This window comes from Lygodium microphyllum, chromosome 27, assembly GCF_053477565.2.
Source record: "Lygodium microphyllum isolate KBCC chromosome 27, Lygodium_microphyllum_v1.1.10, whole genome shotgun sequence".
In the NCBI taxonomy this organism is placed as follows: domain Eukaryota; kingdom Viridiplantae; phylum Streptophyta; class Polypodiopsida; order Schizaeales; family Lygodiaceae; genus Lygodium; species Lygodium microphyllum.
In genome coordinates, this window is record NC_141161.1 from 79,214,057 (window position 1) to 79,227,139 (window position 13,083).

The window sequence follows — 13,083 nt, forward strand, 5'->3', positions numbered from 1 at the left end:
TTATCATGTAGATCATGAAGCACAAAGGTCACCTAGCCTATTTGTTTGGGAACCCTCTCCTTCCCATTCTCTCCATCATCCATGTCTCACAAAAGGCCTATTCTCCTGACCTCCATATGGCATCCGTGGCACCCTCTATATAGGTTTCCATACTTCCTTCTTTGCCCAAAGAAAACCAGCTTGATGGTTCAAACTACTTGCTTTGGTCGTGTAAGGTGGAGAATATCCTTGATACCTTCGATCTTCGTGAGTTTGTTACCCACCCTATTCCTTGTCCAATGGAGAATCCCACCATTAGATCATTGATGGATCGTGCGGCCTTATGGGATCAGCTCAACTCTAAAGCCCGATCTTTCCTATTTAGGGTTTTTTAATAGTTTTAAACTAGGGAAAGATGTTTTAAACCTCCATGGAACTTTCTCTTAAACAAAAACAAGTGAATTGAGCAAAAGTGATAAAACATGAAACAATATAGTCAATTCAGAATAACACATTACACACCGATGATCCATAATCCATTGTTGACTATTGTCAAATATTAATCTTTGAATAAGCTATACTATAATCAAACCTTAAACATCATGATCATTGATTCATGCATACCACATAAAGAAAATTGGAAGACATTTTACATAGCCCATGTGCAAATAGCAATGTAAAATGGGTAAAGCGGCAATATCATGATTCTCATTTCAAAACAAGTTACAAAATGTCAAAATATCAAAATTCAAAATGAATCATGATACATCATAGATAACTCGTAAATGAAACTAGAGTCATATAATGAACTGTCCAAACAATAATGGTCCATGGATACTACACTGACTAAGTGAAAATCCCAAAAAGGTAAGACTTTAGAGTCTAATCCAAAATCATGAACCCTCATGAGTTATGACTCATGAGCCACTACTCAGACTCATCGTCATCACCATCGCCACCATCAGCATCCCCATGCTCATCCTCCTCACTCACGCTCCAATCAACCTCTGTGACATTTATGACACTAACTCGAGCACTAACTGCTACCACCCTACTGGAACCTTCAGTTGGAATTGATGCATCAGCACCCCTGGCCCTAGATCTTGTTTGATACTGAAGTTGTGCTCTCTCTGCTGCAAGTAAGGCCCACACCTCATCATCCTCGTGTATAGGATGCACCAATTCTTCTAAGCGAATTTCCACCTTAAAGGAGTTGGGGCTGATCTCATTTGGTCCACTACAATTCTACCTTTTGCGTAGGACTATTGACAGGGCAAAAGCAAGTAGGTGTAAAAGCGAACAAGTAAAGGAGTTGGCATGGAAGTTGGGACTGTCGATGGTCAACGGGGCAAGAGCGGACAATCGACAAGGCAAACAGGCACACAAGCGGACAGGCGGAGGAGGTGGTGTGGAACTATCGACGGTCAGCGGGGTAGAATAGGGACAGACGAACGAGATGAGAGGCGTGAGTTGGGATAGGCTGCGCACATGACAAGTCATAAGTGACGAAATGTACATTTCTTTTGATTTTTTTTTGCTTTTTTTTTCCATCGACCATAGACCAACACTAACCTTTGTTTTTTTACAAACTAACTCACGTTTTTTTTCAAGGTCCCCCCTCTCCACATTTTTTATGCAAAGAAACATTTCGTACTTTATGAAACGTTTTGTAAGTTTCGAAAGCAAAGAAACATGTTTCTTTGCTGCTATGGCTTCAAGTCACATGATTCCACGAGGTGATTTGTTGCAAGATCTATGCCCTTCTAAGGGTTCAATCATTATTGGTGCCATTGTATCGATGCCTATTTGTGGCGTTGGCACTTTGCCTTTGTTTCCTAACTATGTTTCGAGCTCCCTTTCACAAGTCCTTTATGTACTGCAGACTTCGGCCTTCCACTCCTCTCAAATTATGGCCTTACTAGGCTTGGTACCTAAGTTGTCTTCTCCGAGCACGCCCTTTATATTGAGGATTCTTCTACAAGAGCTATTATCATGACACCTTGGCAAGAGAGCCAGCTTTACAAGCTCCATTCCCCTTCTCTTATACAAGGTCTCTGAGGCAATTGTCTATTGCTACAACCGTTTCCGCTTATGCACCACCTATTCTATGGGTTCCTTTCTATCCCCCACCCTCTCCTCCGAAGGTTCCCTTGTACCACCCATCCCTTTTAGAGGGGAACGATCTCAGTGATGCAGCTGTGGATTCCCTAGCCCCTAGTGTTTCAGGCATCGACGTACTTCGTTGACATTGGCTTTCCTCTTGCCACCCCATGATCCATTTCTTCCTTCACCTTCTATCACATCCAAGATCTAAGAGGGGGTGTTAGCACTCATATTTGGCATGCTTTGTCATCTCCTACCTATGAGCCTCAATTTGAGTCAAATGAGGAATTTAGAAACTTTGGTGTGTCTGTCACTTGTTTTGACGGAGGAGATAGCTCGTCCTAGAGCACTCAATTTATTCCCCTTCAGTACATTTTCTCCTTCAATCACGATTTTGTATGCATTTCCCAAACAATTTCTACATTCTTCAGTCTGCCTCATTTGCCAGACATTGTCCACCCTTTTTGGATTTTTTTTGAGATTTTTTGGCATTTTACCAACATTAAATGCTGATCTAGACCAAAGACCAGCATTAAATGTTGGTTGGCCATATTTAGGCCCCAAATTTCAGATCGTCCAGATTTGGGGGTATTTGGCTATTTGTAGCCTCCCCCCTCAATTGGCAAATCATTCATACATCTTTCTCCTTCCTTGGCAAGTGTACACTCCGACCCCGTCATCTTCCTCCCTCTCCAGTTGAAACCAGCCTTCCTTCTCGGATAGGGTGGTTTAACCTGATTAAGCACTTAATTACAGCAATCAACAAATGAATATAAACTGAAATGCTCACTTTACCTTCATAAACTTGAACAGGGGACACCCTGTTGGGCCCAAAACTGACGCCCCTTTCGGTATTTCTTTAATTTTGATTGCTAATGGATAAATTACAAGTCGAGATTTCACGATCTCCTTGGCTGATTCAAAAGCCCCTTGCTGTTCCAATAATCAGCAAAGCATTCGGGCAAATTGCCCCTTGATTTTCACCCAGGACTTGCTCTAATGGAACCCCAACTGGTTAAATACTGCCCCAAATTCACAATAGATGAACTGGCATCTGAAATCCTCACAATTCCACGAATTTCCGGTGCTGATTTCAGTGTGCAATGCCTTTGACTGATGGCACTGGCTGAGAATTACTGAGAATGCTTGAGCATAGACTGGAGGAGATGAGAGAATGCTGTATAGAGAGAGAAAATCAGCTGAAATGTATCTTTTGATTCGTAGCTCTGATAACAAATCTGATGGCACCAACAGCTTCAAAAGGGGGGTAAAACACCAACTCCACTTGTGAGCCCTCCTCTTCTACCGACGCCTCTCTTGAGGCGGAAGAGAAAACCTACTGCCCCTTGTCCTGTCGCAATGCACGATCAATCGTCGTTGTCTCTCAGAGCCAAATCTGATCACCTCCTCTCCCTCCATCAAGCTCCGAATGGCTGCCATTCAACTTCCACCACCCTCCAATAGCCTTCTCCCTAGTTGCATGGGAAATTTTTACCAAGTGGCAGCCTTCCTAATGCATTTTCAGCCAATAAATTAATTTTTCAGAATTAATTAATTCTGAACATTAATTTCAGCCCTTTTGACCCTGCCCAAAATTAAACATGCCCATCTGTAATGAAATTGGCTAGGCCATTTGCAACTTGGAGTGGTTCCCAACCTCTGTTGACCCTTAGACTAGCATTTATTAATTAATTAATGCAGTCCCTAGTATCACCACTGACACTGAATGGCCAAACAATTGTCCTAAGGTCCAACCTAGCACCAATTGACCACCAAAACCCAATTGGCATAACTTAACACAACTTTTGCCTTTAACTTTTGCCCGTTCCCATGAAATAACTGCCATGTGCATCACATATGCTAAACAACCTTGCACATTTCATTAATAACTTAATCAAATGTTACTAGCAAGATTAAAGCATCTCAAAATTTCACATCCCCGTGACACCAGTGCTGCCATCATCATTAGCCTAATCTGGTGCTCTAACTGACAATCTGGGCTGCGTGCAAGGACTCATTAATCCTCATTCTATATTCAACATTCTTTCCTTCTTCAATGCAGATTTCTTTCTTCTTTTCTTGCAGTCTCTCTCTATTCATTTGTCTCTGTGTTCATGTTCCTTCTTCTGTTGTGCACTCTCACTGAAACCTTGATGTCCAGCTCAAAAAAGAGTTGCTTATCCAACCATGGAATCCTTGTGTAAGGAGCAAGCAAATGCAGGCTGCTTATGCATTTCTTGCAAGGGGACGGGACCCGCCATGGTTGGAAGAAGAGATCAGGCCAGAGGCAGACCAGCAAGAAAATATGTTGAAAAGCAGACCCAAAACTTGCTAAAGATGTCACAAGGAAATACAATGTTGAGAAACCACTTCTTCAGTATAACTGACAGCCCAAAAAGAGCCTGGTGTCCACATTCTAGTAAATTTTTCAGTGGCCGCCCACACAATGGTGCACCACCCTAGACAGCTTATGCCTATGAAAAGGAAATCACTTCATTCATTCTACACCACTTTGGTCATTCTTCACCTCTCTTCCTCCGTCACTCCCACACTCTTCCCTCTTCACTTCATTGCTGCGGAGGGCTGTCATGAGGACATGTATTTTTGAATCCTCACTTAACATGTGGATTAATTTTTAATCATGTGGTTAAGTAAACGTTGCACATGTGAGGTGAAACTCGGGTTAGAGTAAATTTACAAGCCCAGGACCCGAAGAAATCACGGGATATCAAAGGCAAAGGTTGTTGGCCTAGGTCATCCATTTGGCCGTAAGTGTCAGTTGGTGACACTACAAAAGTGGCATTTAATGGTACCTAACGCCCACCTAATGGTCAAAGATGGTGCAGAGACACTTGAAAATGGAAGTTGCCTAGTCAATTCAATTATTGGTCAGTCTGATTATTTTTCAGGGCACCGAAATGATTATTAGATTAATTTTCAGTATTTTAAGGTTAAAAATTAATATTTAATTATAAAAAATGCTGAAAAACCGTTTGGGAAGACTGCCACTTGTGAAAAATGCCCATGCAAGACTGAAAAACGTCTTTAGAGGCTCGAGAGAGGCATTTTTATGAATTCAGCCTGCAAGAGAGAGGGAGGAGAGGTTGCTGGTCCAATTTGCAGCCATTGGAGGACCTTCTGAGGCAACCAGGGGCAAAAGAAGACCAATCAACAATAGGTGACAGCATCTACAGGCTGTCGACACAGAGCAGCAGCAGTAAATGACTGATTTTCTTCAGTTCTTTGTATCTACAAGCTGTTGTGGAAAGGCAGCAGCTGCATTTGACTGATTTTTAGTCATTCTTCGCGACAAAACTCTGAATTTTCTCTCTCTACAGTTTTCCCTCTCATCTCCCAGCCATTTCACAGCCTTGCTCCGAAGATCTCAACATTTGGACCCTTGGAGACTAAGAAATTGCAAATTTATCTGCTGTAAACCCTAATTTACAGCAGAAATTAAGATTTAACAGCAGCCTTGGAAAGTATGCGAAAAATTAGAAGCTCCAAGACTTGGATTCAACAAGGCTAAAGGTGAATTTCAGCTGAATTCACGTGGAGGACTAGCCAGCCATTGAATTTGGGAAATTTCCATCGTCTATGAAATGGGTGAAGGCCAATTGAGTGTCCGAATCAAGGGGCCAAATAGATTGAAGACTTGTTGGTCGTTTTGGACAGCAAGGGGAGTTAAAATACCAAAAGGGATTGGGAGAATCCCATTGTAAATCAACTTTTTCTTCAATAAAGTTAAAGAAATACTAAAAGGGGCGCCAATTTTGGAGCCAATCAGGTGTGCATTGTCCAAGATCACTAGGTAAATTTGTATTTTCAAATTTGCATTTATTGTTTGCTACTGTAATTAAGTTGTAATCAAGGATTTACCACCCATCCACGGAAGGAAGACTGGTTTCAATACCCCTACTAGAGGACATCACATTTCATGATCAGCCTTCCTCTTCTCCTTCAAGCACCCTATCCCATTACTCAGGTCCTACATTTGGAAGCTCCTCCCTGTTGGTATCATCATCAAACGGCTAGCAACAACACTCCTACCTTGGCGTCAATTATCCATTACTGGGGACCTCTTCCACTCCCTTCCAACTTCACCAAATTTGCCTTTGGCTGCCTAGAGACCTCCTCCACATCTGGCATCACCTTCCACAGCCTGTTCTCAACATCTTCTTACCTGACATCACCCCACATCTGGAATCAATTTCTACAGTCCCAAATATCTGCGTTTTTGGATTGACATGCCTTCACACGCTGTGTTTACCCTCCTAGTGATTGTCCTTCACCATCCCTTGGTGTCAACACCTAGGCTGCTTTCCCTGTGTTTGCAGCTCTGACACACTCTAGGATTTGCGTTTTGCCACCCAAGCCATCTCCCACGCATCTGAGGACTATGGTTTGTGCTCCCTCAATAGCTGCTAATCATCTTCCACATCTCTGACAACATTAGAAAACTATGGTTTTGCTCCCTCGACAACTGTCCTTCACCTTCCAGTGATTACTTCGATAGCCCACTACCCAGAGGAATGGGTTTCGCTCCCTTCATTGTGTGGATTCCCAATAGGTGCTGCCATTGATTCTGACAAGACAGTGCAGTCATCTTCGGAGCTTTGGCTCCACTCTATCAGCTTTTCGTCTCATAGCATGATTCAGTGTATCATCATCATGTTCTTGTGTTTCTGAATTTTTCTTCTCTCTCAATGTTTAATATACACACTGTGTTTCTCCCCACAAACCCTACTCTCTCTCTGGTCTCTTTGTCATTTTTTGGCAGACGGTTGCCAACCATCGGCCCACCACGGTGTCACCGAGAGCTTGCACACATAGAACACAAACAGACCTGTAGGGACAGCTGAGGGAAAAGAGTGGACAGCAGCCACAAAAACATAGAGTCTCTCATAGCAACAAAATATTTAGTGATGATATCATATCAGTGCACAGGTGGAAGAAACGGTGCAACTGTGTGTGAGAGAGACAGAGAGAGCACGAGAACAAAACACAACCTGAATACTATTGAAGTAACCAGGCTCCATACAATGCCAAATCCTGATCATGATAGACTAAGCCCCTCACAAGTGCCAGAAAGGCAGGATCAGTGACGTGCTTAACACAGGAGCAGCAAGAGAGTATTTGGCAATGAGGGATATGAGAGGAAAACACTGGCTGGACAAAAAAGAGAGACTGCAAAAAACAGCAGTAAATTACAATCAGCGATGACAATGAGAGAAACGATAATGTGATAAGAAGTGATGGCATGGAAGGCAGATATATAGCAAGAGCAAATGAATCTGGCTAACCTGCCCTAAATGCAGGTCAGTGGACCTGCTATAACCCCTGCTGACTGCCCCAAAACGAGCCAACCTGGACAAAAGCTAGCTGACTAGAGGGAAAAGTCCCAAAGAGCTGATGCCTGCCCAAGAGGCTGTCCAACCAGCAGGAGGATGCCATGTGGCAGTCCATGAAGTGGTGAACAAGGGAAGAGCGGCCACAAAACACATGGGCATGCAGACTAGGAAAAGTGCCCAAGGGGCTGGTCCCTAAATGGGCGGCCTGGTGCAAGTCAGAGTCTGGACCCTGCTGTTGGTGCAAATCAGAGACTGGACTGGCCCTTTCACATATGTATCCAGTGGGAGAATTGGATTAGTTGATTCCTGATGCAGCAGTGTCCGTCTTGTCAGAACCTTCAGGTGGATTGGGCTTGTGAATTTCTAATGGAACTCTCTGTGTAACACAATCTAGATGCAAATCAAAACCACAATTCTCCAATTTGGATGCAAATCAAGACCATAATCCCCACAGTGATATACCCATCCAGATCCCTGTTCACCACAATCATCACAAAAATATAGCCCTCCTTCATATGCACTTTCAGTTAAGTTGGGGGAATGTATGTGGCATCCAAGTTGTGTCTGCGACATCAAGTTTCTTCCAAAAGGTGACCTCATTGCCTGCTCTGATGGTGTCACAAGGCTTTCTTCTGATGATCTGCAGCAAGGTTGTGAAACACTTTGACAACAATTTCCGTTTTCTAATCACAATAGTGCCTTACCCATTCTGCATCAGTTTCCAGAACAGGTTCAAGGAATGCCTGGGATCATGGGATGAAAGAACTCACAGACATGACAAGTGTCAGGGCTCCAAATGTCCTCATCTGATTAAAACCAAGGCTCACAACCAAGAGATGGACACCAAGAGAGACAAGAAAAGACAAGATTGCTAACAGATTCGTGGGACATCTTGTGTGATCCCCCACTAGGACTCTACACCTATAGGCCATCATGTCCACACATAAAGGTAGTGCAGATTTGTGGTATGGGACACCAGCCCTTGTCACATGAGTGTTGCCTGTTATGCTGCTGGTCCCATGCTTGACAGTTAGCCCACTTAACTCTATTGCTAAAAGGTGAGTCTATAGCCATGTCCCTATGTTTCGCTCTTCATGAGTATGGTATATGTCGTGTCTCATGGACACGTCAGATCTGAGGAGGGCATTAATTGGACCCTAAGCTTAGGTTAAGCAGTGAGTTTGGACGTTAGCTTGAAATCTTGCGAGCTTCGTAACTCTTAGGGAATTCTAATCTGAATAGCTTAAGCCATTGCATGATTTAGGCATGTTTTTCCCTTTTGTAGTCTTTGAAGTTTGAGGGCAATGAGTGGTTTAAGCTGATAACCATGCATAAGCATTTACATGATTTGGCTTGGTAGAATGGAGCTACAACTCCAAAATACAAGTTTTATACCCCAAAATGCAGTAACAACTATGGCGAAAGCAGCTCTATGCTTTTAGATGTACAAAAAGAGGATTTGATGCTTGCTCAACCTGCTCCTCCATATACCAAGTTAGAGTGCCCTTTTCATTTCCCACATGGTGCCTCCTGTCTAATCCACCTGCTTTTGCCAGAATAGGCTTGGAGAGAAGTCCCAGGAAAGGCTCTGCAGAAGCCACCATCAAAAAAGATGCTCCCACCAGTTAAATCCAATGTTTATTTCTTCCACATTTATAAGTACGCTGTGTTTCAACTGGCTTTAGTATTATAGAAAAGGCAGCGGGACGAAGGGAGGGGTGAGGTGAAGATTATATGTATGAGTCACAAAATTTGGGTTTCGGCTGAAAGGATGCTTGCACAAATCTTTTGTACTTCCTTTCTACCTTGTGATATTGTCCCATGCCTTTGCTCCTTTGAGTTAGTTATTTAGAAGGCCATGTAAGCCCTTCATCAGAAACACACAGTCACACTTGCAAAACAGAAGTCTCTGTCACTAAAATAAATGCAAGAATTTCTTCTCTAAAATTCAGAGTAAAATAATCAGAAGACAAGGACATTTTGCATTTGACATCTTGGCAAAAATCCGAACCTTATGAGTCCAGCTGCACCATCTTCACGTTTAATTTCAAACAAAAAGTCTGCCTCTCAGAAATTCCTCGGTTTGCTTACCTGACTGACGCTTTGTTACTTTCTATGCCCAGTGAGTAGCAGTACAAACTTTCATGTAGACTCTAGCAATTCAGTCACTTCAATTAAACAGCCACCTGATGAAGTCTGTGCACAGGCATGTTCTACTGCAAATTTCTACTAGTTCAAGTGTGAATCTCCAATAGAAACAATCTACTTGCTGACTGGCTAAGATCATGCAAACAGAAATGATCCAAAATTTCTCCTCAAACACACTTAAACTGTATGACAATAACGGCAACTAAACACAGGACTCATATACACACTGTCCCTTCCTTGCAACATTGCTACAACAATTAAAGCTGCAAATGCACCTCTCCTTGCATGGTCCAGAATTTTGAATCGAGGTTTTCTGTCTCCAATTGTTCAATACGCTTCTGAATCTTTGTAAGTTGTTTTTCATGTGTGGAAAGATTTTCTGTCTGTAACACAAAAGAACATCTCTACAGATTCAGAATGCTATAATAGATAGAAAATGTGGTACAGACTAACTAACATCCCTAAAACAAAAGGGAATTCCTGAGAACCAGGTCTTTCAAGCTTTGGAAAAATATAATTTATTTCTTGTAGGATACACAATAGTTACTGATGGACCTCAAGGACCATGGATGACTTCTCATTTTTCCTTGAGCGCGCGTCTCCTTTTTCATCAAAAAAATCTTTGTACCTGACAAACATAGAAGGAGATACTATCTTTTATTGGGTTTGCATAGCAGGAATTCCAATACCAACTAAACAAGGGTTTAGAAGAGGTGGAAGTGCACTTTATGTCTTCATCCCCCATCTTCAGGTCAGCATCTGAGTCTGCCTGCTCATCATCAATCTGGAGCATACAGTATTCACCTCTGAGACCAAGACATGCATTGCAATTGCCAAAAAATAGAAACAGACTGAATAATTACAAAGTACAACTGTGTAAACAGTATATATCACAGCAGATAGATGCATTACAGCACAAGTAGGAAGTGACAATAATGTTTGTGAAAATGCCTGGCTAAATGTTACCAATGTAGGTGAACTGGCAGGCAATGTACACTTTTCTTTTCTGCAAGATTTTACTCAAATACAGTACAAGCTGTTAAGTTACTTCAAAATTAGCCCAACACTATCTCAATTTATGGGCTAGTTTCTTTCAGCTCTCATACAGTACAAGCTGTTAAGTTACTTCAAAATTAGCCCAACATTATCTCAATTTATGGGCTAGTTTCTTTCAGCTCTCATACATCCCCAAAAGAAATTGTTAATCATATTCAAAATGCAAAACTCCAGAGTTTTTGATCGGACAATTGGCTCAAAAAGGTTCTATAAAAGGGATCCAATGTCAGTCCACTCTATTTCTATTCCTACACCTGTGTGTTTGCCTTCAGCACCCATAGGCCCTGCCCTTTCGGTTGTTAGCCTGTTGTTTGTCACGCTATCATCTCCTGGTTGTCAGCTCTATCAGAGTCTAACAGAGATAGAGGAGATGTGTCTGCCTTGGCCCATTCTATGTGCCTGCATTTTTTGAGTGAGTGGGGGTGTTCACACTGGTACCAGCCAACTGCATTTATTTTCAGTGGCTGGCCAGTCATTTTCATTGCCAGTATTGAGGGCGGCTGTCTTGGGATTTTCACCAGCTGGTCAAATTGCATTTAATAGCTGCTGACTGCACTGGATTTGGCCACTAACATTAAGGTCGCCAAGTTTCAGACCCAGACAGCCATTTATAGCTGCTCCCCCACTCATGGCAGATCATCTTCTTCCTTTTGCAGGTTCAGCACACTTTGTCTTTGGCCTTCCTTTGTCTCCAGCGCTGCCACAGTTATCGGCCTGATACGGTGGCCTCACTGATACCTTGAGCTGCGTGCAGGGACTAATCAATCCACCATTGTATTCAGCATTCCATTCCGATTCACTTCAGTCTCTTCCTCCCTTGCTGTCTCTCTCTTCTCTTTCCTCTCTGTGTTCGTGTTCCTCTTCAGTTGCGCACTTTCACATGGTATCATTGCCTAAGTGAGGACGCACAGTCTTCAGCCAGAGGAGAACGCACTGTTGCTGAAAATGCAAATTTCAGCCTTTTATCTACTACAGAAAATGTAGATTTTCTGCAGTATTGGGGTGATTTTCACAAAGGTGGGAAATCTACCATTGCTTTCTTGCATGTGTAGCTGATTATACCCTCCATCCAAGCTCTCCTACAACAAAACACAGCAGATTCATTGATTTGCAAGTCTATTACAGAGATGGAGTACTACCAGTTCAATGCATTTCATGACTCAGACAAGAAGTCTATGACCCATCTCTCCCTCATCTCCATATCCCATGAAGATGCCCTTGATGGATTTCATGTCTAGTTTGGTCCTTTGTTCTACACATACATGCACAAAGGCATCACAACCAAAGACATGCAAATGGTCATATGAAGCAGATTTGCCAAAGCAAACCTCTTCAGGAATGCCATTTTCCAATGCACGATTGGGAGAGCGATTGCAAACATAAACTGCAGTTTTAAGAGCCTCTCCCCAAAACTGCAGCGGGAGATTAGCTGTGGACAGCATGCATCTAGCTCTCTCACAAAGTGTGCGATTAAATCTTTCAGTCAAGCCATTTGATGCAGAATTATAAGGGTCTGTCAACTCCCTTCTTAATGCCATGCATCTCACAAAACTTGTTAAATTCATTTGAGACATACTCACCCCCATTATCTGTTCTTATGGCTTTCAACTTAAGCCCTTTCTGTGTGGTAACAAAAGCATGAAACTTTTTAAAAACATCCAACACTTTCTTTTTGCTCTTACGTACATACACCCATGACTTTCTACTGAAATCATCAATGAAAGTAACAAAGTAGCGTGCATCCCCATACGAATTAACAAGCATAGTGCACACATCAAAGTGTACTAAGTCAAGAGCATTAGACTTCTTAACGACACCAAAGTAATAAGGAGACTTCACTTGTTTTCCACATAAGCAATCATTACAAAATTCGAGACCAAAGCCTTTTATATCAAATCTCCCTAAAGAGGAGAGAGCCTGAAGGCCTTTCTGGCTCATATGTCCAAGTCTTTTGTGCCAAAGCTCCATCTGTGAATGGACTTCAGCCACAACCAAAAACTTGCCAGGTAATGCTTTACAATGCAAGTAATATAAAGCCCCCCTCTTGCTACCTTTAACAATCAGGATAGAGCCCTTATGGACCTTCCAAGATCCACCACCAAAGGTAGTAAAATAACCTTTAGTATGAAGCTGCCCAACTGATAGTAGACTTTTCTTTATGCCAGGTACAAATCTGACATCCTGTAAAATGTGCTCTTGGCCATTTTCAAGGGCCAAGTGAATGGTGCCAACACCCTCTATCTCACATGCATAGTTATTACCCAAGTAAACCTTGCCTAGGCAACCTGCAATGTAGTCAGAAAATGGCTCCAAAGAGAGGGTAACATGAAAAGAGGCACTATTGTCCACTATCCATGATTGTGATAGCCCATCATGAGCTGAAAGTAAGGCATCAATTACCTCCCTTTTGGTGATGTGCATATCACCTGCTACTGCCATAATATAT

General features: G+C 42.4%; 1 protein-coding gene across 2 annotated transcripts in view; it reads right to left on the bottom strand.

The window, feature by feature from the left end:
* LOC148012504 (U3 small nucleolar ribonucleoprotein) overlaps positions 1–13,083 on the bottom strand; it is a 67,922-nt gene that overhangs the window by 17,921 nt on the left and 36,918 nt on the right. For both annotated transcript variants that reach the window (XM_087668802.1, XM_087668801.1), the window contains exons 2-4: positions 10,307–10,365; positions 10,137–10,209; positions 9,857–9,964 (exon numbers count right to left, since the gene is read on the bottom strand). In XM_087668802.1, coding sequence (XP_087524928.1) covers positions 9,857–9,964; positions 10,137–10,209; positions 10,307–10,365 — 240 coding nt within the window. The remainder of the gene's footprint in view (positions 1–9,856; positions 9,965–10,136; positions 10,210–10,306; positions 10,366–13,083) is intronic.